This window comes from Ursus americanus, chromosome 26 (assembly GCF_024610735.1).
Source record: "Ursus americanus isolate L20-20 chromosome 26, mUrsAme1.1.p, whole genome shotgun sequence".
Taxonomy (NCBI): Eukaryota; Metazoa; Chordata; class Mammalia; order Carnivora; family Ursidae; genus Ursus; species Ursus americanus.
In genome coordinates this window covers 7,374,692-7,402,418 of record NC_142152.1, presented here as the reverse complement: position 1 = coordinate 7,402,418, position 27,727 = coordinate 7,374,692, and the positions used below count along the sequence as shown (strand labels likewise).

The following is a 27,727-nucleotide window of genomic DNA, read 5'->3' as shown; positions in this document are numbered from 1 at the left end:
TTTTGAGGATTATAGGCAAAATACGTGTAAAGCTCTTACCAAAGAATTTGACACGAAGTAAGAATCCAATAAATGTTAGTTAGTAGTAGTAGTAGTAGTATTTACAGGGCAAACTAACTTATCCATTTAGTGCCCTAGTAAATAACAAATTCACAGTACTTACTAAGTCTTCTTGCTTTATATTTCTAGTTGACACTCAACCAGAGTTTGTTTCTACATGATTCCAGACAATTGTGTATGTGCTTTGCTCAGTCAGATCTATGTGGTGAATTTCTGCATCAGTAGCAGTTCTGTTTTTAGTTTGCAGACACTAGAGCAGTGATGTGACAGGAAGCCAGTAGGGGGAAGTTTGCTGTGCCTAAGTATTGCCTCTGGAAAAAACTACATATGTTAGCTTTGAACCAATGATGTCAAGCTCTACTGGGAACCAGACTAAAAACACATGCCATGTTTTACTTCATAATATAATTCTTTCCACTCATGAAGAAGGGAACTGAGCTCAACTGATAGCCTAGAACGTTCTATTCTCTCATGTTTCAAATTTGAACAACTAGACAATTCATAAAACATACTCATCTAGTTTTTTGTTCCAGAATGTTACCCTTTCATTCAAGGCATTTAGTTTGGTCAGTATCTTCTGTTGAAGATTTGGTTCTTCTGTGACAGTTTCACAGTTCTTTGATTTTTCAAGTTCAGTTACTTTATTGTTATTGGATCTATCATTGTGCCCTTTGCCAGATCCCTTGAGTTCAGCAAGTTCCCGTTCCAGCTGTTGAAATCAGTGTGCCAGAGAGCAAAAATTTTTAGTGGAATTATTAAATATATAGTTAATTTAAATTAACAAAATAAAAATCTAGATAATAAATAGGCCAAACTTCATAAAAACATGCTAAACATGTGATTACAACTTCAGTACAAGTTTAGTCAGCCAATTTCTCTTGACCAAGGGACAGTCTTAAATACTTCAAATGTGGCAGTTTTTTTAATTGACAATGAGAAAAGCAAAGAAATGGATTTTTAAATATTAAGTGATGAGTTTGCTTCTATTAAAACCAAAGTAAAATTATAACAAAAAATGATTTTGATATAAATAAAATACCTACACTTCAAATTAATGTGACTTCTGTCATACCTACTTTCCAATTTTTCAATGTTTTTTTCAAGTACTGTGGTATTCTGAGAAAAAATCAACCATAGCAAATATACAAAACATGCATATAGGGATGCATAGTTTTCCGTTTGCCACAGTCTCCTATATATGACTCAGCATAGCAATGTCTTCATTTAAAATTTTGATATTTTGTTTTTTCTTGTTCATAATGGGCTTTGTTGGCATTCATTTGCATTTTTAGAAAATATTGCGCTAGGTGTGATTTATTGTGGTTACTGAGGTTTTTAGCACTCAGATTTTGGGCCCACAGCCTCACTTGCCTTGCCTTAATCCCAGCCTTTCAGGATTTCAAGATAAATTGTAACATGGGGAGGTGTATATAAATAGAAATTTACTAATTAGCTGTCCTCCCTCTCTATAATGGCTATATCCAATTGTTAAAAAACAAACTAAGCATATTTATAAAAATGTCTATGGTTTATCTTATCTAAGGTATTATTTTTCACATTTGCAGGTTTTACTTAATACGTTCATTTCCACATAAAAATAGATATAAAATGATTTCCATATACTGGTTCATTTTTTTTCATATACTGGTTCATTTTTTATTCAAAAATAAATTTTGTTAATGTTTTACTTTAAGGATAACTTTCTATTATATTATTAACCAGAACCGGCTCATTTTAGAAATATATAACTTACCTATATTATATATTAATATAATTAATGATAATGTATTTATAAATATTAAATATATTTAAAAGACTTAGGTTTTAATGGTAGTATACTCTTCTGTCTTAAGAATGAATAATTCTCATCGAGCCTTGCATCAAAAACCGGGGATGTACTGTATGGTGACTAACATAATATAATAAAAAATCATTATTAAAAAAAAAAAAAAAAGAATGAATAATTCTTCCTCTCTGGCTAAACATTTAGAGTTTCCAATTTCTTGTTGTTGTCAGTAGTACAGTGATGGGTATCTTATGTATGTAAATATTTATCCACATCCAAATATTTATCCAAATCCTAAGGGGGCAAATCCTTAGAATAGAGGGCTACACGTAGATTTACTGGGTCAAAGGCTACAAGCCTTTTCAGGCTGTGCAAACATACGACCCAAATTACATTCCATCAGTGTCACACTCCTCTTCACCAGCCTGAGTACTATTATGTGTTATACTTTGACAGTTTCATAGGCGAAATGGTTGCTATCTTAATTCATATTTGGAAATTCATAATCAAGTTGAGCTCTTCTTTCAAATGTTTATTCGTCATTTTTTTATTTCTTCCTTTGTAAAACAGCAGTTTATGTGCTTTGCTTAGTTTTTCTATTTGAATATTTGCTTTTTGTTTTATTTAAGACTGTTTATTCTAAGGATATCAAGTTTGTCCAGGATGTTTGTTGAAGACATTTTTCAGACTGTCATTTATTGTTTACTTTTATTAATGATGGTTTTTTAAGCACCAAAGCGTTTTACTTTTATTTTTTGCAATTGAATCTACATTCTGTTCTTTTGTCATATCTCATATTTCTTTTATTTGGCAGGCTGAGATCAGGTAAACATATTCATCTATGTATTTGTCAGTTTTTTCAGGTTTTTAAAATTTTTACATTTAGTTCTTTTTTTCCCCACTGGCATTTATTTTTGGTAGAGTGTAAAATAAGAATCAATTCCCCTACTCCCAAATAGTTTATTTTTTTGATACCATTTGTTGAATGATTATATTTCCTTGCCTTTAAAAAATACAGTAAGTTCTAATATATACAAAGTTTTATTTTGAGGTTAATAATCCTTAATTTTTCAGAGCCCACTTTTGATAAAGGAAATCCAATTTACTCCAGGTAAAAAAAAAAAAAAACATGCATAATATAACTACCAAAATATAGCTTGATTTAAAGTTCCCACCTTGTCTTAATATCTTAATATTAGTAAATATTTTAGCACTTTAGGCAAAAAAATGAATTTTGAGCACAGCCTGAAGGTGTCTAATAAAAATGCAGCTGAAATAACTCTAATAGAGCTCTATTACTTTTGGATACATATTGAATTTCTCAGCTTTTTAAAATGTTTATAAATTAATAAGCCTATACGTTTTTATGGTTGTAGACTTCTAAGCATACAGTGAAGCTTAGTCAAGCAAGTGGAATCAAAAGTTTGGGGGCAAACTTGGAGGTATTAATAAAAGAATTATTTCTATATATATAAAATTTAAAAGATAATGCTGTCTTATTGCCAGTTTTTGTACGATATAGCCACTGAAATTTTATAATATTAAATCTTACATTTTTTTTCACAAAGCTAAATAATTTTATTCGTTCTTCTGGCAACTTCTGTAATTTGCATTTTCGATCATTCAGTTTTTCAAGGTCTTCATTAAGATGCCTCTGAACAGTTTTTATACGCATATTGTAATACATTATTTTTTTCATTGCTGTGGTCTAAAAGTGAGGGGAAAAAAAACAACAAAAGATTAGCTGAAGCAAAAAACATTATAAGTAATTATTAGTGGCATTACAGGAGTGTGATATGTTTTATATAACTCACTGGAAAATTTTGCATGCTCAGTTACTAATAATGATGATAATTGAAATGGTAATGGCTACAGAGTGCTGTATTTAAACTTAATAAGCAGACTATAAAATTCTAAAGACTTTCTTTGTGGATAATATTTTAAGTGTGAGGCATATTCACATTTATTTCGAGGATGACAATGTTAAGAGGCTCCAGATAGAATTCAGTTTATAAAATCGTATCATTTAGATAAAGAGGCAGTACTACTAAAGCAAATATGTAATTACATTATTCCTATTTGATTAAATTATGGAAAAATACATTGAAAAGCATTCAAAGCAAATGTAACATTATTCAGTTCAGTTTTTAAAAGCATGGCTAAGAAATCATGGATTTGATGTTTTTTTTTTCCAATTCTCTAAAAGGATGCTCTAAATAAACTTGTTTTCAATTGAGCAAATGATTAAGTTGTCAATCTACCCATTACCTAGAATACCTTAATACCAGGGGATCACCCAGTTATTAATAAATACATGATGATGAATAGATTAAATCTACTATTGAAAAATATACCAGCTATACTAATATTATACGAATGCAGCTAATACTCAAGCAGTATTAGTCAAAAAGAACTAGCTGAGGAGAAAATAAACATAACAGATGCACTATTAAATGTGACCTAAAGGGGCACCTGGGTGGCTCAGTCGGTTAAGTGTCTGCCTTTGGCTCAGGTCATGATCCCAGGGTCCTGGGATGGAGACCTGCATCAGGCTCCTTGCTCAGTGGGGAGTCTCCTTCTTTTTCCCCCTGCTCTTGTGCTCTTGCTCTCTCCCTCTCAAATAAATAAATAAAATCTTTAAAAAAAAATGTGGCCTAGATTTAACTGTTGACCTGAAATAATGAAGGCATTTGTCTTTTTTAGGAAACCTGTACCTCAAATAATTCAGAAGGCTTTGTACACTGCTCTGGACATGTACTTTCATAGACACGGGCTCTTGCTATGTGATTTATTTGGTAGAGAGTGGATAATCAAGTGGATAATCAATCCCAACAGGATTATTTGGCATAAAAGATGGAATAGACACAAATATATGGCATGATGAATGGGCCAAAAGAATTCCCTTGCCCATGCATATTATGAAGTTTTGAAACTGAAATCACTAAATTCCTCCACAAAAAATAAGGCATTAACAACACAGAACAGCTCAGGGAAAAAAAAATGTGTTTTAGGATGATTAAGGTATAAACAATTCCTGATAAAGAAGAACTTTTTTGGAAGTGCAACTGAGTTAGAAGAAAAAAGGAAATAGCAAGTCATGTTTCTTAATTTTTGACTATTTGGAGAAAATGGAAAATCCAATAAAGAATGCTTTGAATCAGTGGCAGCTAAAAAATTTCTACCGAATTCTTAAATCTAAAACGGGAGAATATGGGTAGAGTTAGGATTGCTAGATAAAATATAAGAAGCCAAGTTAAATTTGAACTTTAGGTAAACAGTAAATAATGTTTGAGTATAGGTGAATAAGTATAACTAAGTTTAAGAAGTATGATATTAAAACATTATTTGTTGCTTATCTGAAATTCAAATTTAACTTGGAGTCCCTTAGATGGGGGAAAAAACATACTGATTTTCTTTTGTTTTTAATTTTTAAAAAAGATTTTTATTTATTTGAGAGAGAGGGAGGGAGAGAGCACCAGTGGGGGTCAGGGACAGAGGGAGAGGGAGAAGCAGACTCCCCACTGAGCAGGGGGCCCAACACAGGGCTTGACCCTGAGATCATGACCTGAGCCAAAGGCAGATGCTTAATCGACTGAGCCACCCAGGCACCCCTAATTTTTATTTTTGAATAAGTAATATATTCATGTGTCAAACACCAAAATAATTGAAAAGTATACAATGAAAAGTCTACTTCCCACACGTGTTTCCCATCTGCCCAGTTGCCCCACCTTCCACAGATATCTACTGATTTGTTTCTAGTGTATCTCTGCACAGTTTCTTCTACTGTACTTTTATATTTTATTAAGAATATACCTATATCTGCATTTGGGAACATAAATTGTGATATTTTATTATTCCTGAACTCTTTCAAAATCACTTACTGTGTCATAACAGTAAATAAGAATTATCGGTAAGGGTTTTTTGTCCTTGTTTGAGAGTATATACTAAGACTTTGGAAAAGTGGGGAAGACTGTGTTGTAAATTGTAAATACATGACAAATCGACTTTGTAGGCTTACTGTATTTCAATTTGCTTTTTTTGTATTTGGACTTTTGGGAATGTTGAACTCATTTTTCACTCAATTCCACTTTGGTAGAATTACTTGCTTATTACAGTAAAAAAAATTTTTTTTGAAAATAACTATAATGGAAAATCCAGTTGCATGGATTCATTCCATTTACTTCTTTGATTAACATAAAAGAATGAAAAGTCATAGGCTCAACTGCAGTTTCATAGTGATTATTTTTATAGTATTCAACAATTAAAATGGGCTTTTATGCGCATTAAGTCACTGGATCCCTACAATAACACTTGGGACAGGTACTACTTTTATCGACACTCTTTTAATAGTTCTGAAAACTGAAGTTTGAGAAGGGAAAGCCCTTGTCTAAGTGACTGGCTGTAATGGATACAGCTGCAGCTTGAACCCAAGTCTTCTCTTTTGAACTCCCATATTCTTCCCTCTTTCGCATGCTGACTCCCTGGTGGTCCTCCTGACTTTACTTGCCACTTACAGTTTACACAAATGACTCCATAGTCATGGATGAAAATTTGAAGAATCAACAGTACTCTGCTCAAGAGTTTATGACATTGGACAATTGCCACAACCTGGTACAACCTGTCTCCTTATGAATGGTAATGAAGAAAAAGCATCTTGGAAATCCATATGCAACCCTTAAATAAAAATACTTTGAATTTGAAAAATCATCTTGATCTAAGTAAAAACTCGAGCTATATTACATATCTTATTTTTGCCTTAAAAGTGTGAAGAAAGAGAAGATATAGGGAACTGTATAACAATTCCTTATTTTGTTCTTTTATTGATACTTCTGACATATACAAGACTAAATCAAATGTATGACAACCTTAGCCATAATGTCAAAAGAATCTGCCTCTCTTACCTCTCCCCTTCCACCTCTCCTGCAGGTTCCCCAGTCTCTAACACCCAACTGACACACTTCCCCATTTACACCATTCCCTTGGTGATTTATCTAGTCCCTGGCCTATGCACCATCTTTCTGACTTCAACTCTCATATTTGTATCTCCAATCCAGGCAACTTTCTTAAATAGCAGACTCATATACCCAACTACTTATTGGACATATCCTTTTAGATGTTCAAAAGATTGCTCAAAATTTACATACTTGGGTGGGTGGCTCAGTCAGTTAAGTTTCAGACTCCCCCCACTTGCGTGCATGTGTGCGTGCTCTCTCTAAAATAAATAAATCTTTAAAAAAATTTTACATGCCTAAAAATTAAACCATGACTCTTCCTTTTAACCTATTCCTTCCATATTCTCCCTCATTTCATTAAAAGCAACTTCTTCCCTCCTTCAGTTGCTGAGGCCAATAACTTGGAATTATTCTGTTTCTTTCCTCAGCACCTCACATCCAATCTATCAGCAAATCCAGGTGGGTTCCACCCTTCTAACTACTACAGAATCTGACTACTTTTCACCAACTCTTCCACTGACACCTTGTATCAAACCATCAACACCTCTCATCCCAGTAACTGGGCTCTACTGGTTTCCCTTCACTCACCTTTTCCCTCAAATCCTCTATTCTTAATCCATTAGCCAAAAGGATCCCTTTAAAACATAAGTCATTTTGTCTCTCCTCTTTGAAATTTTCCAGTGGCCCCACCTCACTCAAAGTAAAAGCCAAGATCTTTATAACATCCTACAGTCTCATATGACTCCCCCCCCTCACCATTCCTGTCTTCATCTCTTCTCTTCCTCTCACTGACTCAGCTCCACCCACACAAACCTCCTGTTCTTTAAATATGAGACACATGCTCCTGCCTCAAGTTCTTTGCATTTGCTGATCCCTGAAAAGCTTGCTCACTTACTTCCTTCGGGTCTCTGCCCAAGTGTTGCCTGAGGAAATCCTCTCCCAACAATTCTATATACAATAGGTAACACTCCTCCCTCTGCCCCTACCAATAATCCAGTTTCCTTCACCCTTGTTTTATTTTTCTCCATAGCATTTATCACTACCTGACATACTAGTTGTTTTCCTACTTAGTTGCTTATTATTTGTCTTCTCTCATAAGAATACAAACTCTAAGCAAGCAGGGATTTTGTCTGTTTCAGTCACTCTGTATCTCTAGGGCCTGAGCTGTGCCTGAAATGAAATAGGTATTAAATATTTGTTGGATAAGTTAATAAGCCAACTAATTTCATGAAGCATGAACAAGCTGACCTTTGAAGAAACTGCCTAATGTAAAACTCTGCAGATAATAATGGACATTTCAAAAATGTGTTACTGTGAAGTTTTACTGTTATTTTTGATTTAACACTGTTAGAGAAGACATTCTTTCCTGAATCTCCAATGACTCTGATCATCTGCTAGTAAACAAGAACTCGAGCCCTTTGCTTGATATTGCAAAACAGTTCACTTTTTGGATTGGGGTGGGAGTCAGTTAGGAAAAGGGAGGAGAGAATGGAACCTGAGAATAAATCCTCAGGCTAGCAAGAGAAGAGGAAAAAGATAAATAGATAAAGGCATGCTTTATATTGAGATGATGGATGAGCCACAAGGAAAGGATGGGAGGTCTCATGTGGGGCACCCTCATGCTTGGCACACCATAGATACTCAGAACCTATTTACCACACGGTTAACAGAATGAACGAATGTGGCACACTGGACTGGAAGGAGAGGAAGAAACACAGTGTGAAAAGACTATTAATAAATATGGCGAATTCCTATGCACTACCTTCTGAAATTATAGATTTCTTTTTTTTTTTTAAGATTTTATTTATTTATTTGGCAGAGTGACAGCCAGCCAGCTAGGGAGCACAAGCAGGGGGAGTGGGAGAGGAAGAAGCAGGCTTCCAGCGGAGGAGCCTGATGTGGGGCTCGATCCCGTAATGCCGGGATCACGCCCTGAGCTGAACGCAGACGCTCAACGACTGTGCCACCAAGGCGCCCCTGAAATTATAGATTTCTCTGATGGCATGTGAAAGTAACCCCTTTACTGGGAGGTTCACCTTCCGTGGCAGCCTAGGACTGGCTGTCTTCAAGATTTGAGATATCTTCAAGATTTTGGGAGTGTGGGTTGATCCACCTGTACTTCTAGGGAACCCCAAATCATCTTTAATTAGATTAAAATCTACTTAATCCTGTCATACTACCATCAACCATGGATATTTTCTAATTTTGATATATAGTATTCCAAATGACAGGGTTACTTATTTCATTTCTACTTTATAGTTAGGCCTTATTAATTTTTGTATGTATAGCACTAGTTCAATTATTCTTTTTTTTTTTAAAGATTTTATTTATTTATTTGACAGAGAGACAGCCAGTGAGAGAGGGAACACAAGCAGGGGGAGTGGGAGAGGAAGAAGCAGGCTCCCAGCGGAGGAGCCTGATGCGGGGCTCGATCCCAGAACGCTGGGTTCACGCCCTGAGCCAAAGGCAGACACTTAACTACTGTGCTGCCCAGGCGCCCCACTAGTTCAATTATTCTTAACACTCATAATAATCTTTCAGATTTCTTTCTTTTAGTTTTGTATAAATTATAATGTTTTTCTATTAATTCACCATCTACTGTCATCAAATTTGATATTCTAGTACTAATATTATTATTTATCTACATTTATGTGAAATATCCAGCTCACTGGGGCAAAAGTAGAGTTGGTGACAAGAACTGACAAGATAATACTACCTACCATATGTGAACACAGCCGGAAAGAAGCAGTTAATTAAACTTAAGTCACAGATATCTGATTAGCAATGCACTTACATCTGCCAGTTCCTTGATCTGTTTTGCTGAAACATCAAACGTGTCAAGTCTTTGAAGGCTAGGCAAGTGGTACAACACATGTGTGGAATAATTACACAGCAGACAAACTGGATTGGTTTTGTATTGAGGATCATTCAGACACAAATCCTTTAAGCGACGCAGCCTGGTTAAGTTAGTGAGGTCCTAAAACAACAGCAATAATAATGTTTAATTAATTAATTGTAACTGTCCATTTCTAAAGGAGGCATTTGAACACTTAAGATCACCCGTAATTTAATGTAATGCATTTTACTATGTGCTTAAACATGTTAAAGTGATTTAGATGGATAAAATTTATTTTCTCTAGTGAAAAACGTGTCAACTACATGAAGAATAGATAGCAGTAATTAAACAGCAGGCTCTTCTATAACTATATATTTTAAATATAGGAGGCCAAAGAATATTTAGTAAACCATGCATTTCACCTGGGACCTTGGAGCCAGTCACCTGAGCACATTTATTTATTAAGACAACATTACCTCCTCTGCACAGCCCCTTTGCTAACAATCGTCCCCAGTATCTGTAGATCTCCTGCTTCCTTTGCCACCATTTCCCACACTTACCACTCTAGGAACACTGCTTACCATTCTCCTCAGCCTCCAGATCTTCTTTTCTCATCAAAAGCTAGGGGACCCCTGTTTTATCATTATCACTGTTGAATTCCTGATTTTTAGAGGTTTTTGTTTCCTTGTTTTTCTTCTGTAAATGCCCTTTCTACCAGTTCATAGCAACTGAAACCTAGCTTTCTCCTAAGGGCCTCATTTTCCTCACACCCTGTGGAGGTGGGGGTGGGGGGACTAATAACGCACTGCCAGACCAGTGCTTCTCCTGAACATCTTTTATCCTGAGGTTAAGCTGTTGTTTACACCTTCCTTTATTTGGCATCTGGCCCTTGCTTAACTCTTCAAGTCTTGTGTCTTCTGTTTCAACCCTAACATTTCTTGTTTTAGCTGTATGGAACAAGTGGAAGTTTCAGAATGTGCTAGACCGCAACTTATCATTATACCTTCACTCATGCTGCTACCTTTGAGTGCATTGAACTTCATCCCAGTTTTACTTCTTAATCTGTCAAGACTCAACCTAGTATCATCTTTTCTGGGAGTTTTGTTTCATCGCCCAAGTGTGGGGCAGATGGTCCTCCTATGAACTCTCTTAGCCACTGGGTTTACCTTTGTTACAGAATTTATTACAACTCTATTACCAATTGCTTATGCATATACAAGTCTATAAGCTAAAGGTCTATATGGGCTTTGGCCCTCAGTCTCTAAGCTAGGAATGGTGGTTATATTTTTAAAGTGTTGAGAAAACTAAAGAATTCATGACAGAGGCCTGATGGAGGAGGGTACTGTGGTGGGATTGGCCTTAAACAGATGTAATGCTAGTTAGGAGAGTCAGAATCAGAGTTAAAGGAAATCCAAAGCAAAAACCAGAAGGCATTAGTTCTGAAGGTAAAATACAAATGGAATGGGGAAATAAAAAGTGAAGTCAGGCTCTAGAGTCAAAAGTTAAGACAGGCTCGGGTGGCCAATGTGTGTCCAAACTCTCGCTAGCTGGCCCCAAGGCTAGTACTGGGCTCAGGGCAGAAGTGGGACTAAGCAGAGTTGCTCTGAAATGGAGATTTCTGGACAGAGTTGTGCAGAGAATTATTTGGTCAAATTCTGCATGGGCAAGGAAGGTAAATCATCATACTGTTCCAAGGAGTAAACATTCTCTTTGATTTCTGGGTGGCTCTGTTGCCTCTGAGCTGGGCTCAGTCTGGGCTACGGTAGGTATGAACTTTGAAGTCTTACACAGGAGCCCCCTCCAACCCCCACCTATAGTCCAAAGTCAGATGACATTGGAGTCTATGAAAGCACAAAAATCTCACTGCAAATTGGTGTTGTGGTACCTGTTATGGATCGAAAGTGGCACAGAAGTTATACCATCACCACCAGTATAGTATTTTTTCAGGGTGGGTGGAAAGTTTAGAGATAAAAATTCAAGATAATTGTGTTTCAAGAACATTCTTAATGTGAGAATAGTAAAAGTTGCTGTGAACCATGTTTCAATGCTTTTCTGAAAAATAGCCATCATTATTATAAAGAACCTTTTTAATTTTATGCCATATAATAAATTTTCACAATGCAGTTTTTATCCTCACTTTTTTGATGAGGAGATTGAAATAGAATAGGTTAATGTAATTAAAGTGATAATAATCATAAAATGACATATCTATTGAGTACTTACTGTGTGCTAGTCATTATTCTAAGAGCTTTACATTATTATTTTGCTTAAGCTTCATGTTACCACAGTACAATGCTGCCTCTGGCTTGTGGCAGTGCTGGAAGTGACAGATCTTTCTATGCAGCTATGCTCTTCCACCCCACAGGCTGAAGCACCACATGCTAGCCAGGGTAAGATAAACTGCGTGGCTTCTTGGTAGGACAAAACCTTATCCTCGCAGCACTGCGTACATATCTTCTTCAGCTTCAACTTGATTCTCTCCCTCATTCTGTTCCAGCCACAGATTTCTAGTTTCTTGAATTTACCATGCTCTTTCCCCCCCACTTAGGTCCTTCACACTTTGCCTGGAATGCTCTTTCCCTAGACACATCCTACTCATGTCTCATAAGTTAGCTTAAAAATTACCTCCCACAGCATTCCAAATTTATCTTTCATAGTTCCCTCTGCTTTCTTCTGCTGATGTTCTCAAATATACGCCTTGATTTCTTACCACCATGTCTTCATGCATATTGTTCTCCCCATCTTAGAATGCCTATTTCCCAAGGCACATGTTTATGTATATACAAATATATAGGTATTTTTTCAGTAATCTCTATGCCAATGTGGGGCTTGAACTCGTGACCCCACGAGTCCCTCCCACTGCATTGTAGAAGATCCTCCTCCAATGCCTGTTGAAATTCTATCAGCCTCTCAGTGTTCACACCAAATATTTCCTCTTGAATTTGACCAATAAAATTTTGTTTAAACTTTTTATGTTTTTAAAACTTCTGGTTAAAGTGTTTATAACATTCTGCCTCATTCTATAGCTTTTTGATGTCTAATATTCTTCTCTGAGTAAGAGAATGTGTATTTTAATAATGATCGATTCAAAATTATTTTTATAGTGAATTTATTCCTCTGTCTTCATTGCTGTCTAGAGGAAGTGTTTGAGTATGCACTTTCAATTTGACACTGTCAAAATTATAAATGCCGTATGTTTTCACCTACATTATATGCCATAAACATTGTCTTTTTGTTTTCCTCTCTTTCATTCAAATGTGTATTGAGACTTTACATGTCAAATACTGTTTTTAAACATTGTGGATACAGCAGTGAACAAAACAGGCAAGGTTTCTGCACTCATGGAGCTTGTATTCTAGTAAGGGATGAGAATAAGTTCCAAGAAGGAAAAACAAGGAAAAAGTGATGGGAATGCTTTGGGTTATGGAGGGTAGTAGGGGTTATTGCTATTTTAACTAAATTGGCCAGGAAAGGTGTCACTAAGAACATAACATCTGAACAAAATCCTGAAAGAAATGAGGAGATGAGCCATGAAGATATTTGGGGACGAATATCCCAGCAAGTGCAAAGGCCCCAAGATGAGAGCACTAGCTATATTCAAGGACCAGTGAGGAGACCAGAGTGGCTGGAATGGAGTAAACAAAGGGGAAAGTGGTAGAAGCTGTGGTCAGAGATATAGTGTGGGGGGAACTAGATTATACAGAGTCTTGTGGGCCATTGTAGGAATCGGATTTTTCTTCAAAAGAGATGAGAAGCCAAGGGAGAGTTTTGAGCAGAAGAGTGATTTGATTTGACATAGTTTTTGAAGGAGAAGTTTGCTGTGTAGAAAACAGACTGACAGTAGTGAAAGGATAAGCACAGAGAGACCTGTTTGGAGGCTTTTTCCCCCTTTTTTCTTTCTAAAATGCAGGTTAGAGATGATGGTATCTTGAACCAGGTTAGTAGAGATCTAGGTGGTAAAAAATGGTCAAACTGGACATATCTGAAGGTAGAGCCAATAGAAATTGCCAATGGATTGGATATGGGTTATGAAGGATAAGAGGAGTAAAAAAAAAATGACTGTAAGGATTTTGGCTTAAGTTATTAGAAAGATGGAGATGCCGTTTAGAGAGGTGGAGAAGGCTGCAGGAGAAGAAGGTTCGGTGCAGAGGAAATCAGTCTGAATTAGAATAGGAGATATCTATAGTTCTGAGGAGTTATGCGGGAAAGTAGAAATAGAAATAGCTGTTAGGAAAAGTAGAAAGTTAGGAGTAATAAATGAATAAAACGTATTTAAAGTCAAAAGATGATGAGATTATTTAGAGAATGAATGCAGATAGTAATGAGAAAAGATCCTGGGACTAACCTCAACCAGTCTACTTTAGATGCTGGGAGAAGATGAAAAACCAGAGGTGTAGCCAGAAACATCAGAGGAAAACTAAGCCAAATAAATAGTTTCTTGTTTGATTTTAATAGCGTCAGATCATTAGGGCCAACTTAATCAGCTGCCTCTAAAATTTCTTAGAATATTGAATAGTCCAAAATAATTAAATTGTTCTTTTTTTAGAATTTTTAAAAAGATTTTATTTATTTATTTGACAGAGAAAGAGAGAACACAAGCAGGGTGAGTGGGAAGGGGAGAAGCAGGCTCCCCGCTGAGCAGGGAGCCCGATGCAGGACTCGATCCCAGGGCCCTGGGATCATGACCTGAGGTGAGCCACCCAGGCGCCCCAAATTGTTCTTTAAAAGAGAACTATTTAGTACATTTTCTGCAATAAGATGGTTCATGAACCAAGTTGGTAAATAAAAATAGACTGTTCCACTTAAACATACCTTGAAAGAACATATTTGGTTACCAGAAAGGTTTAATCTTTCCAATTGTTCATTGGGATCCAGACATCGACCTTTAATTTAAAAAACAAGGTGAAAGAAAAGTGAAATTTCTTGTTTTACCTCCTGTTCATATTTCGTAATATTTCTTAGTTGTATACGATCATCATTTCTTACGTATAAGCGAGGCTAACAGTAACATTGCAGAGTTAGTAACAACTGATTAATGGGTAATATTGTCACATCCTATAATCATAGATTTAGAAGTGCTTTGCAAAATATCATACAAAAGAGTCTGAAAAAAAAACTAAGAATGTATTTTTCATACTGATAAAAAATTATTGTAGCATTATCTCATATTCCAAATGAAATAATACATACCAATGCTGCTTATTAGATTTCCAGCAAGGTTGAGGTCATTTAAATTCTTCAAAGTCTGTAAGCCCTAAAAATTTAGACAATATATCATTTAGAAGAAGTCAGTAAAATATATATTTATAAATGATCTGATCAATCTGGTTAGTTCTCCAAGTGTTCTGAGCACTGGGTGCTGTGTACTTCACAAGCACAGGATTAAGTGGTTGCCTTAATGCAGTCATCTTTGTTTCTCTGGAACGTGGAGTGAATTAGAGGAAGAGGGAACAGGGAGGGGAGGGGAGGGGAGAAGAAAGGAGGAAGATGCGTAGGAAGAAAAACACATCACAGAGTGTGTTTATAATCTTTGGCAAGTTATATATATAACTTCTCTAAATCTTCTATTTTTAACTTTGAAGGAAGAAATAATACCTTACCTCCCAGGCTTGGTGGGAAGAGTAAAGAAAACATTGTATATGAAGTTTTCTACACATTATAAATGCTATATACATGTTAGTTTTTCTTAACTATAATTAAGCTAGTCATAAATATGTCCATAATATGATCTTGGACATTATGGTTAAAACTCCACAGGGGTAACTGAATTTTCATATAAATTATTGAAATTATCTTACCTCAATATTTTTAATTGTATTGTGGTTCAGCCAGAGAACCTCCAATCTGAATAATTTCTCTAAATTTTCTATTTTGGAAATTTTATTATAATATAAATACAGTTTTTCTAAATTTCTACATTCTTGAAGACCTCCAATTTTCTGTAAAAAAAAAAAGAGACTGAATAGCGTTAACTTATGTTTTGGTATTATCCTTTTAATAAAGTAGATTATAAGTACATTTTCTTTTTAAAATCACATTTTATTGCAAAATCTGTATCCAACAAAATGAACTAAACATTTTAAAGATTTTAATTTATTTATTTTAGAGAGAGAGAGACAGCACATGCGCATGAGTGGGGGGAGGGGTAGAAGGAGAAGAAGAGAGAGAATCTCAAGCAGACTCCACTCTGAGCTCAGAGCCTGAGGCAGGGCTCCATCTCATGACCCTGAGATAATGACTTGAGCCAAAATCAAGAGTTGGACACTTAACCATTTGAGCCACCCAGGAACCTCAAAATGAACTAAACATTTTAAAAGAAAAAAACATGTAATCTCTCCACCAAAATATAACTATTTTCAATGTTCATATTCTTTTAAAATTTTAATCAACTCTATATTTTTGTATTATAATCATAATACCTACATAATTTTATGGATTTTTTTAAACTTAAAACCATCTAAAATGTTTTTGTAATCATTCAAATAATAATATTTCATAATTAAAAAATATTACATAAGTTATAATAACATTCTTAAAAATACCTATATGTGTGAAATATTTGTTTCAAATTTTTAACTATTATAAATAATATGCAACAAATAACTTTATAGTGTTTTCTGCTGTTGAATTACTCCTCTAGGATAAAATCTTAGAATTAGGGATTTCAGAGTCAAAAGGTATGCACCTTTCCTTGACTCATGATACATTTTGCAGTCTTGCTCTTCACTACAGATGTTACAATTTTCTTTTTTTTTAAAAGATTTTATTTTATTTTATTTTTTTAAAGATTTTATTTATTTATTCGACAGAGATAGAGACAGCCAGTGAGAGAGGGAACACAAACAGGGGGAGTGGGAGAGGAAGAAGCAGGCTCATAGCGGAGGAGCCTGATGTGGGGCTCGATCCCATAACGCCGGGATCACGCCCTGAGCTGAAGGCAGACGCTAAACTGCTGTGCCACCCAGGCGCCCCTAAAGATTTTATTTTTAAGTAATCTCTGCACCCAACATGAGCTTGAACTCACAACCTCGAGATCAAGAGTTGCATGCTCCACTGAGTCAGCCAGGCACCCTTAGATGTTACAATTTTCACACAACCAATAGTGACTAAGTAAACCAATTTAAACCAATTTACTACTAAGCAATACTGGGCATTATTTGATCTGATCTGATTACTAAAAAGTAGAATATGTCTGCATTTTGATTCATTTCTATTTTCTCCTTTGTAGAAATCTATTTCTGTATTTTACCCATTTATCTGTTTTGTTTGTTTTGTTTTACTGGGTAAAGAGTTTTATTTTAATTCATCACGTATGCCCCTTCCCATTCATCTGTTTTGATCCATGACTCATGCATGTATTTCAAGGAACTGTTTTTCCGAAGCCAAAGAATTCAGCATAAAATACTTCATGTTCCGTTATGCTTATGCTTACCTCTATGCAGCATTCGGCAATCCAGAGTTCTTTAAGCTGTAAACAAGTTTCTAACCCTGAAATTTCTTTTATATCTTGAGCAACAATTGTGAGACTTGTTAAATTAGGAAATAATGATAATCCAATTATACGCGGATACCCTGAGAAAAACATCTCCAGCTTTGAAGTATCTGATCCTTCTTGTCCAACCATCTCATAAGACAAACCATTGCATAAACACTGTTTCAAAAAAAAGAAATTGGGTTATTATATACTTAAAATAATTTAAAAATTATTTTGCCGTTAGAAATTATAAACTGTCAATTGCACTGATGCCATTTTTAACTTATAAGAAGGAAAGTTATGGGGCGCCTGGGTAGCGCAGTCGTTAAAGCGTCTGCCTTCGGCTCAGGGCGTGATCCTGGCGATCCGGGATCGAGTCCCACATCAGGCTCTTCCGCTATGAGCCTGCTTCTTCCTCTCCCACTCCCCCTGCTGTGTTCCCTCTCTCGCTGGCTGTCTCTCTGTCACATAAATAAATAAAATCTTTAAAAAAAAAAAAAAAGAAGGAAAGTTATACCATAATAATGATTTTTCTCTACTTCCAAAGGTCATGGGGTAGAAGAAATCTAGGTAAGCTCCAGAAAGGAGTGTAAAAATGTTCCATTTAATATTCTTGCAAATGTAATTGAAAAGAAATTTGGCTTTGACTCACCAGTTCCTTAATTATTTCTTCGTGGTTTAGGTTTTCACATTCAATCATCTTCCATTAAAAATAAAGGTCATAATAATATATCTATTAAGGAAAATGGAAAGTTGAAATAAAATAAATTCTAGAGTCATGTTATTCCAAGTTGAAGGGGTCTTAAAGCTACTTAGGTGGAATTACCCACATGTGGCCTGAAATTTTCACACAGTATAATACTATCTGTCTGGGCCCCGAGACAGTCCATTCCATTTCTAAAGTTTTCTGTTAGAAAATCATTTTTTTTATTCTGAATTTAATTCTATCTCTCCATAACTCCACTGCATTGTTATTCTACCTCTGACTTCAAATAAGATGAGTATTTTTCTTCCACACCGTAAGCCTTTCATACTTGAAGAACATGGTCATCTCTCGTCTACAACTTTACCTCACTGCCCAGTTCATCTCTTTTAGTTCTCTCACTGGAGATAACTGTTTCTGTTCTTTGAACAGGCTACAGTTCATCCTTCCTATTATACTGTTGTGTCCAAAACTGAATATAGCTCTCTAAGTATACCAGCAAAGAAAAGAAACCTCAGGGTTTTGTGACATACCTGGCATGGTAATAAATATTTATTAAAATGAATTAGCCAATATTTTCATTTTAGATGATATGAATGCTTAAAACCTAAGTAGCTGTAATAAAAACCCAATTTTTTGGTAATTTTTAATATATTCATTATATTATTCCAGACATATATTATTTTTAAAATATAAGAATCTAGGTTTTAGTATTTTCATTGGGATCCAGACATCGACCTTTAATTTAAAAAACAAGGTGAAAGAAAAGTTAAATTTCTTGTTTTACCTCCTGTTCATATCTCGTAATATTTCTTAGTTGTATACGATCATCATTTCTTACATATAAGCGAGGCTAACAGTAACATCGCAGAGTTAGTAACAACTGATTAATGGGTAATATTGTCACATCCTATAATCATAGATTTAGAAGTGCTTTGGAAAATATCATACAAAAGTGTCTAAAAAAAATTTAAGAATGTACTTTTCATACTGATAAAAAATTATTGTAGCATTATCTCATATTCTAAATGAAATAATACATACTAATGCTGCTTATTAGATTTCCAGCAACATGTAGGTATGACAAAGCAAAATGTAGGTATGATCTATACTGTGATCCCACTTTTTACAATTCCCTTGTAGTTAAGTATGGGTGTACATCTGTGTGTATATGTGTATATATATGTATACACGTGTGTGTATGATTATGTAAGGAGAAAATACGTAAAGATACACACTAAATTGTTAACATGAGTTACCTTGGATGCAGGTGAAAGCTAGTGTGGTTATAATAGGCATGAGAGGTTGGCTAGGGATAGATCCAGGTAAAAATGGAAAAGAAAAAAAACTTTTTAAAAGCATGTTTAGTATTGTATAGTATGAATATATAAACCACTTATTCATTCTACTGTTAGTAGACATTTGGAATATCTCCAGTGTAGAGCTAAATAGTGGGTTCCCTGAACAAGTTTTACCATGCAAGACATCATCATGCAAGACATTTAGTCTGAATTTATACCTAGAAGTGGAATAAGGAAAAAACTATTGTTGTATACAACATGGATCATTCCCACAAACACAGGCTGAGCAAAGGAAGACACACACACAGTGAGGTTTATACTGTGTGGCTCTGTTCACATAAAATTTGAAGACAAACCAAGCTATGGTATTAGAAGTCAGGATAGTGGTTACCTCTCAGGAGTGAGTAACCAGGAGGAGGTACAGAGGGGCTCCAGAGTGCTGATGAAGATGTATTTCGTGATCTGTGTGCTGGTTAAAGGAATGCATTCACTTTGAGAAAATAAAATTAGATATCTAAGATTTGTGTGATTTCTATATATATGTTATACTTAAAATGAAATTTTACTTAAATATTTATTTAAAAGTGTATGCTCGCTTTCATTCATTCATGCAAAACTATATACATGTAATGTGTGCACATAAATTAAAATTTTAAGAAAAAAAAAAGATGGTGACTTGTGTCCGTGTATCTACCTACCTTCTCTCCCCAAATCCCACTAGAATGACCAGGGAAATATGAAAATAAGAAAAGAAGTAGCAGTGCTAGAAAAAGAGCATTAAGTGCCAGAGATGTTGAGAAAGGTATTTTGTCATTGTTTTTATTTAAATACCAGTATAGTTAACAGTGATAAATTAGTTTCAAGTGTACAATATAGTGATCAACAATATATATTATGCAGTGTTCATATTGATAAGTGTATTCTTAATCCCCTTTGCCTATTTTACCCATCCACCCACCTCCCCTCTGGTAACCATCTATTTGTTCTCTGTTTTTTTGGTTTGTCTCTCTCTTTTTTTCCCTTTGTTCATTTGTTTCTTAAATTCCACATACGAGTGAAATCATATGGATTTGTCTTTCTCTGACTGATTTATTTCACTTAGCATTATACTCTTTAGATCCATCCATGTTGTTGCAAATGGCAATATTTTGTTCTTTTTTTATGGTTGAATATTATATATATGTATGTATATATATATATATATTCCTATGTGTGTGTGTATATATATATATATATATATGTGATATATATATCACCTCTTCTTTATCCATGCATCTGTCGATGGATGCTTGGGATTCTTCCACAGTCTGGCTATTATAAATAATGCTGCAGTAAACATAGGGGTACATATATCCCTTCAAATTAGTGTTTTCCTATTCTTTGGGTAAATATCCAGTAGTGCATCTCCTGTATCACAGGGTAGTTGCTAAAAATATCATAGCTATTTTTAATTTTTTGAGGAACCTCCATACTGTTTTCCACAGTGGCTGCACAAGTTTGCATCCCACCAGCACGGCATGAGGGTTCCTATTTCTCCATATCCTTGCCAACATCTGTTGTTTCTTGTGCTTTTTATTTTAGCCATTCTGGTGTGAGGTGATATTTCACTGTAGGTCTGACTTGCATTTCCCTGATGATGAGTGATGTTGAGCATCTTTTCATGTGTCTTTTGGCCATCTGTATGTCTTCTTTGGAGAAATGTCTGTTCATGTTTTCTGCCCATTTTTAATTGGATTATTTGGTTTTTTGGTATGATAATATTTTGGATACTAACCCTTTATCAGATGTGTTGTTAGCAAATATCTTCTCCTATTCAGTAGGTTCTCTTTTAGTTTTGCCGATTGTTTCCTTTGCTGTGCAGAGGTTTTTATTTTGATTTAGTCCCAATAGTTTACTTTTGCTTTTGTTTCTCTTGCCTCAGGAGACATATTTAGAAAGATGTTGCTACAACCAATGTCAGAGAAATTACTACCTGTGCTCTTTTCTAGGATTCTTATGGTTTCAGGTCTCACATTTAGGTCTTTAATGCATTTTGAATTTATTTTTGTGTGTGGTATAAGAACGTGGTCCAGTTTCATTCTTTAGCATGTGGCTGTCGAGTCTTCTCAACACCATTTGTTGAAGAGATTCTCCCATTGCATATTCTTGCCTCCTTTGTTGAAGCTTAATTAACCATACGATTGTGGGTATATTCCTGGGTTTTTTATTCTGTTTCATTGATCTATGTGTCTGTTTTTGTGCCCATACCATACTGTTTTGATTACTACAGCTTTGTAACATAACTTGAAGTCTGAGTTGTGATACCTCCAGTTTTTTCTTTTTCAAGATTGTTTTGGCTATTTGGGGTCTTTTGTGGTCCCATACAAATTTTAGGATTGTTTGTTCAAGTTCTGTGAAAATTGCTGTTGGTTGTTGATGGGGATTGCATTAAACTTAGTGTAGATTGCTTTGGTTAAACAGTATTTGTTCTTCCAATCCATAAGCATGGAATATCTTTCCATTTCTTTGTGTTGTCTTTAATTTCTTTCATCAATGTTTCATAGTTTTCGGAGTACAGGTCTTTCACCTCTTTCATTAAGTTTATTCCTGGTATTTTATTAGGCAAAGGTCTTTTGAATGGAAATGAAGTAGACAGCATGAGACTGAGATAAAAGCCCATCAGTACAAACCAGCCGCAAATTCAAGGTACCAAGGAAAGAAGTTTTACAAAACTATCCTAAAAATTCCCCAAACTTGGAACAGCAACGATTGGGAAGATGGTGGCTGTGAACATCCAAGGGAACCAAATCAAGGACTGTGAGATCTGTATCAGATCTCAGGCTTTGTAAACTGGAGATGCAGTCTGACCTTGCTGAGTTGAGGAGAGGAGGGGCTCTGGCTAACACCACAAAGAAAAATACAGCCAGAAAATTATCCTGGAATCTCTACTAACTCATTCACTCATTCATTAATATATGTGTTAATACATTGATAAAACTATGATAGGGGTAAAAGGAAAGAAAACACTTTTCCAATAAGGTACCATCTGGGCAAAGAGCTGAAGGAAATGAGGGAGTGTAAGCTATGAATAAATCTGGGAGAAATGCATGCAGGCAGAGGGAAGAGCACATGCAAAGAAAATAGGGTGAAAGGATACTTGGCATGCTTGCAGAATAGCAAGGAAATTATATGGCTAGAGCACAGCTAGGACATGGAGACCGGTAGGATGTGACATCAGAGAGGTAGTGCAGGGCCAACTCATGTGCTAGCTTGTGATTTGTAGGTCCTTCTGAGGATTTTAGATTTTATTATTATGAGTAAGATGGAAAGCTCTATGAGGATTTTGAGGGGCGGCGTAATAGGATCTGTCTTAAGTTTTGAAACGGATCACTCTCAAAGGATCTGTTGAAAGTAGACTGTAGGGGGTCTAAGGTAGATGCAAGGAGACCGATTTAGGGACCATTGTAGTAATATAAGTGAGAGGATGGTGCTTGGAGTAGCGTGGTGATAGTGGTGATAGTGAGAAGTAGATACATGATGGACCTATGTTGAAGGTAATACTGATCTTTCCTTCTTTGCTTGCCATCAGCAACTGTCTCTTTCCCCATTCTTGGGTACCCCCAAGATATTATAGCACAGGCTGAGGAGTGGCCAGTCAGGGGAGCACTTTGCAAGGAACATCTTGAATGGATCTAGATACTCCATCAGAGGCCCGTACATAGATGCAGGCCACAGTCTTTCCTCCCTAGGCTTATTCAAATGCTATACTAAGTAAAGGAGGGCTTTGTACCACCACTTCTCATCAGAAAAGAAGCCCCTACGTTCTGGTTTAATGTCTGTAAACATTAAAAGGAAAGCCTGCCTTCCAACTACCACACAAGGAACAAGGCCTGTCCTCGGTACATCCAAAGTCACTAAGTGGGGATTCAGGTTATCTAGTCTATATCCAAGATGTCTATTCCAAAAGAAATTAACTGTTCCCTTTGTTATTCACTAAATTATCACATATATTTGAGCCTAATTTTGGACTTTCCAATCTGTGTTCTTCCTTAGCTCTGTCTTTTCCTATAGTATCCTGTTTTAATTACTGTAATTTATATTAATTCCCACCTCTTATATTAATTCCCACCTCAAATTTTAAAAAATTTCTTGGCTATTCTTTCACATTTATTTTTCCAAATAAAATTTATGACAATTTCATATTTAGTGTTTAAAAATTCACTTGGGTTTTTGAGATTCCATTGAAAAGCTTAATTTAGAGAGAACTTCCATCTTCACAGTATTCAGTCTTCTTGAGAAAAAGGTATAGCTTGCCATTTATCCAAGACTATTTTTTCTTAACAGAGAAATATGCATGTTTTGGATAAGAACCTCACTTCCCACTTCATCTTATTTAGGAAAAAATCTGCTCTAATGTAACTGTTAATTAACAAAACAACATATAATTTAAAAATCTTCAATTCTATAATTTGCATAACTACATCTGAATTATGAAGAACCGGAACCTCCCTGGTACTTACAAGCCTCCTATCCTTCCTCCAGTCACAAGTGGGCCCAGGGCTTCCAGCTGAAGCTTCTGATTCCATCAAGAAGTGTGTCCTGTTGGCCAGCTTGCCCTCATTCACTTCCACTTTAGGAAAGTTCTTTTGAGGGCCTGATCATCTAAGAGACTACAGATCTTCTTTAGTTCCTTCACAGAACCAGGAGCCACCAGGAGCTTCTATAGCTTTTACCCTTCAAATCTCAAATCTTGGATTGATTCAATCCCCTCCTTCCCCTCTCCACTCTGGAGTGCTGCTGGATGATTTCCCATAACCAGCACAGAGCTGAAGTCATTGCAAATGCATGGCCTCTAACTTTATCTGGATCTTCAATAACAGACATTTTATATTTTCCTCTTTGACTTCCTCTCCTAGGGAGAGCAGGGCTAGAGATACAGCTCTGGGATTCATGACTTAAGAGACTATTCTAACCTTCTACCAGTTCAAGTTCTCCCTCCCCCCCCTCCTCTGTGGATGATCTTGTCCCTATCTTAACAGAGAACAGGGATACCATCAGATATTCATTCCTTAAATTCCCTTTCCTCCTAAAAATGTATTTCTTTTCCTTCCTGACTCCTGTCTTAGTAAAAGTATTCTTTCTCTTGTCTAAAATGTGTGTACTGATCCCATTGTCTTCAGTCTCTTTCAGAACACTATTATGTCAAATTTTCCTCCTCCTTTTATTCCCATCTTTTCTTCTCTAGGGTATCTCTTCTCTCCATATATGACTGTTAGATCATTCCTATCTTTAAAAAAAAAAAAAAAGTCCTATCCCGTATTCTATGAATGAATGTTTTAGATACTTTCACAGAAAAACCTCAAGATAGAGGATTCATTATAGCAACACTTGACTACCTCCACTCAGTTCTTAACTCACTGCAACCTGACTGGGGATACCTCAGACCACTACTGCTTCTTTTGCCAAACTCAACAATCATCTTCTGGTTGCCAAAGACACTGGACATGTTTCAGCTCTCAACTTAACTGGACCTTGGCATGGCATTTGACAATGTTGATAACTCCCTTCTTTTAGTTTTCTTTTTTGGTTTGCCTTTTTCTCCTTGGCTTCTCTTTACTTGTTATTTCAAATCTACTTTTCTGATCAACTGTTTCCTTCTTGGTGAAAAACTACTAATCTTTATCTTCCTATTTTTCCATTCAACAAATCCAGCTTCCCACATGGAAAGCTGTATCTGAATGTGTCATCTCAAATTCAGTGTGTTCAATACTGAAGTCATATTTCCCAGCCAGCCTGCTTCTTTGAGTGTATGCCTTCTCTTGGTAAATGGCACATCTTTGTAATCATCCATATCAGAAACCCAGGACTTATTCTTCACCACTCTTTTACATCTTCCATGTTCACTCACTCATTAAATCCTTCTGCATATACCTCTTAAATGTCTGTCATTTTCCCCCTCTTCTCCATTCTGTTTGCCTCTGTTTTGGTTCAGGCCTTCATCACTTCACCTTAATCGGATGCCCTCCTTATACTCCTACATCTCTCCAATCCATCTTCTACACTGCTGTGATAGCCAGCCTCCTGAAAGGTAAATCTGTTTAGGCTACTCCCCTGGGGAGGTATTCATGGTATCCACACTCTGACTCCCGCCTGCCTGTCGAGCTCATCAACCACACACTCCCAACACCCCAGGGTCTGGCCACAGCTATAGTTCTCTGAATGGGCTGGGGTGTTTCTTTATTTTGTCATATGCTGTCTTCCTTCCCTAAAATGTCTTTTTCTCTTGACTTTATGGCATACTCCATGCATCCTTAAAGATTTAAATCAAGGTCTTCTTTGTGAAGATTTAATTCTCTCTGGTGTTATTATAATCATTCTCTTCCTTTGGCTCCAGTTAAGGCCTGCATATGTTCTATATACAGCACCTATCCCACTGTATTGTGATGCTTGCAGGTCTTTCCTCCTTACCAGGTTACATGGTCACTGAAGGCAAGGACAATGAACCTATCACTGTGCCTGACACTCGCTTGGTGTTCCATAAATTTGTCAAATAGTTTGAATTAATTGTCTTGCTACAGAGTTCTATATGGTATAACTTGGAATATATGTAATAATATGTAAATGCTTGCTGTACATGACCAGAGTATAATAATAATTAGAGTGTAAAGCACCATGTTTCTGTCTGCCAGGAGAGCTGGGGAGGGTACTATTCTGAGGAAATCAAATTTCTTTTCTACAAAGTAGAAACCCTGTATGATCAAACTGTCTCCTCCCTTGGGTATAAAGAGATCAGAATCCATCTTTTAGCACTGATGGGCCCAAAGAATGCCCTTCTGGCACTAGGTAAGCAGTATCCAATTTGGCCAAGGAACATCTGGTTTTCTCAGTCTGTACCTTAATGTGTGCAGGAAAGGCTGCACAGGTGACTGTGGGCCACCTTCCCTTTCCTCCTCCTCTTAATCTTTGCTCTGGTCACCCTGATGGCCTCCAATAAAGACACGTCACTGTCTCATTATTATTATCATCTCCACTGCGCCATTACGGGGGTCCGTTGACCTCAGCTTTGCTTCTCTCCCCTCTTCCTCTCGGGGGCGGGCCGAGAGGGAGGAGAGGAGAACAAAGACTCCTGGGGCCTGCGGACAGGTGATGTAGGCCCGAAGGCCACAAGGTGACACACTCACCTTATCCCAGAAAGGTGATGGATTCCAAGGCAATCCGAGACAGACCAGAGTCCACTCCGATCTCTCAATCCCTGTCTTGCAACAGCAGGCACGACACGCTCTCTAATCCGGGGCCTGGTGTGTATACACTACCAGCTCCGGTTGCCTAGGAAACCTGCCCTCCGCCTCCCGCGACCTTGGAGTGGGGAGGGGGACAACAGAGGCGGGGAAAGCAGCGGCCGAATCCGTTTCTGGGTCACGTGGCGGCAACCTCCAACCAATCAGCAGAGGTAGGGGTCCACCCGGAAGACCCCGCTGGTGCTGCTGGGAAATGATGGGGAGCTTCTCGCGCGGGGCTCTCTTTGTGCCAGCGCGCATCTTTTCACCTGCTTTCGCTGGATCAGGAAACCGGACTGGAAGCACCGAGTTGTGGGCATAGTGGCAGGGACCTAGTCGTGTGGCCTCCTCCAGTCCTGGCTCTTTCCCATTGAAAGCCTTTGACCCTTGGGGCCTGGAAGTCCGGAGCCTCCCTGGCCTTGAACCTCAGTCATGGCGCTGTGATGTCATAAGGCGACCAGAGAGCCAGGACAGGCCACGATCCCCTGGCGTGGCCTCCGATCCCCGGGAATGTAGCTGACCTCCACCTAAGCCGCCGAGCGCCGACGAGCCGAATCGAAGGACGGCGCTGGCAAATGAACGCCCCAGTGCCCTCTGGAGAAGAGATGGACGCCCCTAGGGTCTTCTTACCGTTCTTGGGCCGGCTCTTGAGGGTCTTTTAAGTTTTCCAAAATATTCAGGAGGCTAAACATATTTATAAAATAAAGTAGAACTTAAAGAGGGAAAGGGAGGAACTTTTAAAAGAGCGGGTACAAGGGGCGAGAAATGAACGAACTTAGTAAAAGGCAAATCAAAATAACTGTAGCTCTCTCTACCGTTTCTAGATCTGCCTATCCAATATGGGAACCACTAGCCGCAGCCACGCGTGGCTCGTGAACACGAACTGTGGCTAGTCCGAATTGAGATGTACCATAAAATACGCATTGTATTTTGAAGGCTTAATATGAAAAAAATTAACTTTTTGTATTGATTATATGCTGAAATAATATTTTTGATATATCGGGTTAAATAAAAATATGATAGTAAAATTTTACTTTTTAAAAGAAGTGATTAGAAATTTTAAAATTGCATATGTGACTTCTGTTTCTGTTGGACAGCGCAGCCGAAATTTTTGTGGTTCAGTTGGTTTGTGTAGAATGCTTAAGACGTTCAGTTCCTGCAAAATAGTGCCTGTAGTGCCCTTTTCCGTCACCAGATGGCCGCCTCATTCAATAGACCATAGTTTTAAACTACTTTCTCAAAAGAAATAGAACTGTAGATTTTAAAAGTATTTCTTGCCCTGGACGCCTGGGTAGCTCACAGTGGGTAGAGCATCCTACTCTTGATCTCAGGGTAGAAGTTCAAGACCCACATTTGGTG

At 36.8% G+C, this 27,727-nt stretch overlaps 1 protein-coding gene across 1 annotated transcript in view; it reads right to left on the bottom strand.

The window, feature by feature from the left end:
- The window catches only part of LRRC9 (leucine rich repeat containing 9), a 111,736-nt gene extending 85,303 nt beyond the window's left edge, over window positions 1–26,433 (bottom strand). Inside the window, exons 1-9 of the mRNA XM_045810407.2 lie at window positions 26,273–26,433; window positions 17,761–17,841; window positions 17,067–17,285; window positions 15,433–15,573; window positions 14,825–14,888; window positions 14,447–14,517; window positions 9,593–9,775; window positions 3,399–3,554; window positions 573–769 (exon numbers count right to left, since the gene is read on the bottom strand). Coding sequence (XP_045666363.2) covers window positions 573–769; window positions 3,399–3,554; window positions 9,593–9,775; window positions 14,447–14,517; window positions 14,825–14,888; window positions 15,433–15,573; window positions 17,067–17,285; window positions 17,761–17,808 — 1,079 coding nt within the window. The 5' untranslated portion in view covers window positions 17,809–17,841; window positions 26,273–26,433. The remainder of the gene's footprint in view (window positions 1–572; window positions 770–3,398; window positions 3,555–9,592; window positions 9,776–14,446; window positions 14,518–14,824; window positions 14,889–15,432; window positions 15,574–17,066; window positions 17,286–17,760; window positions 17,842–26,272) is intronic.
- Window positions 26,434–27,727: the final 1,294 nt, after the last annotated feature.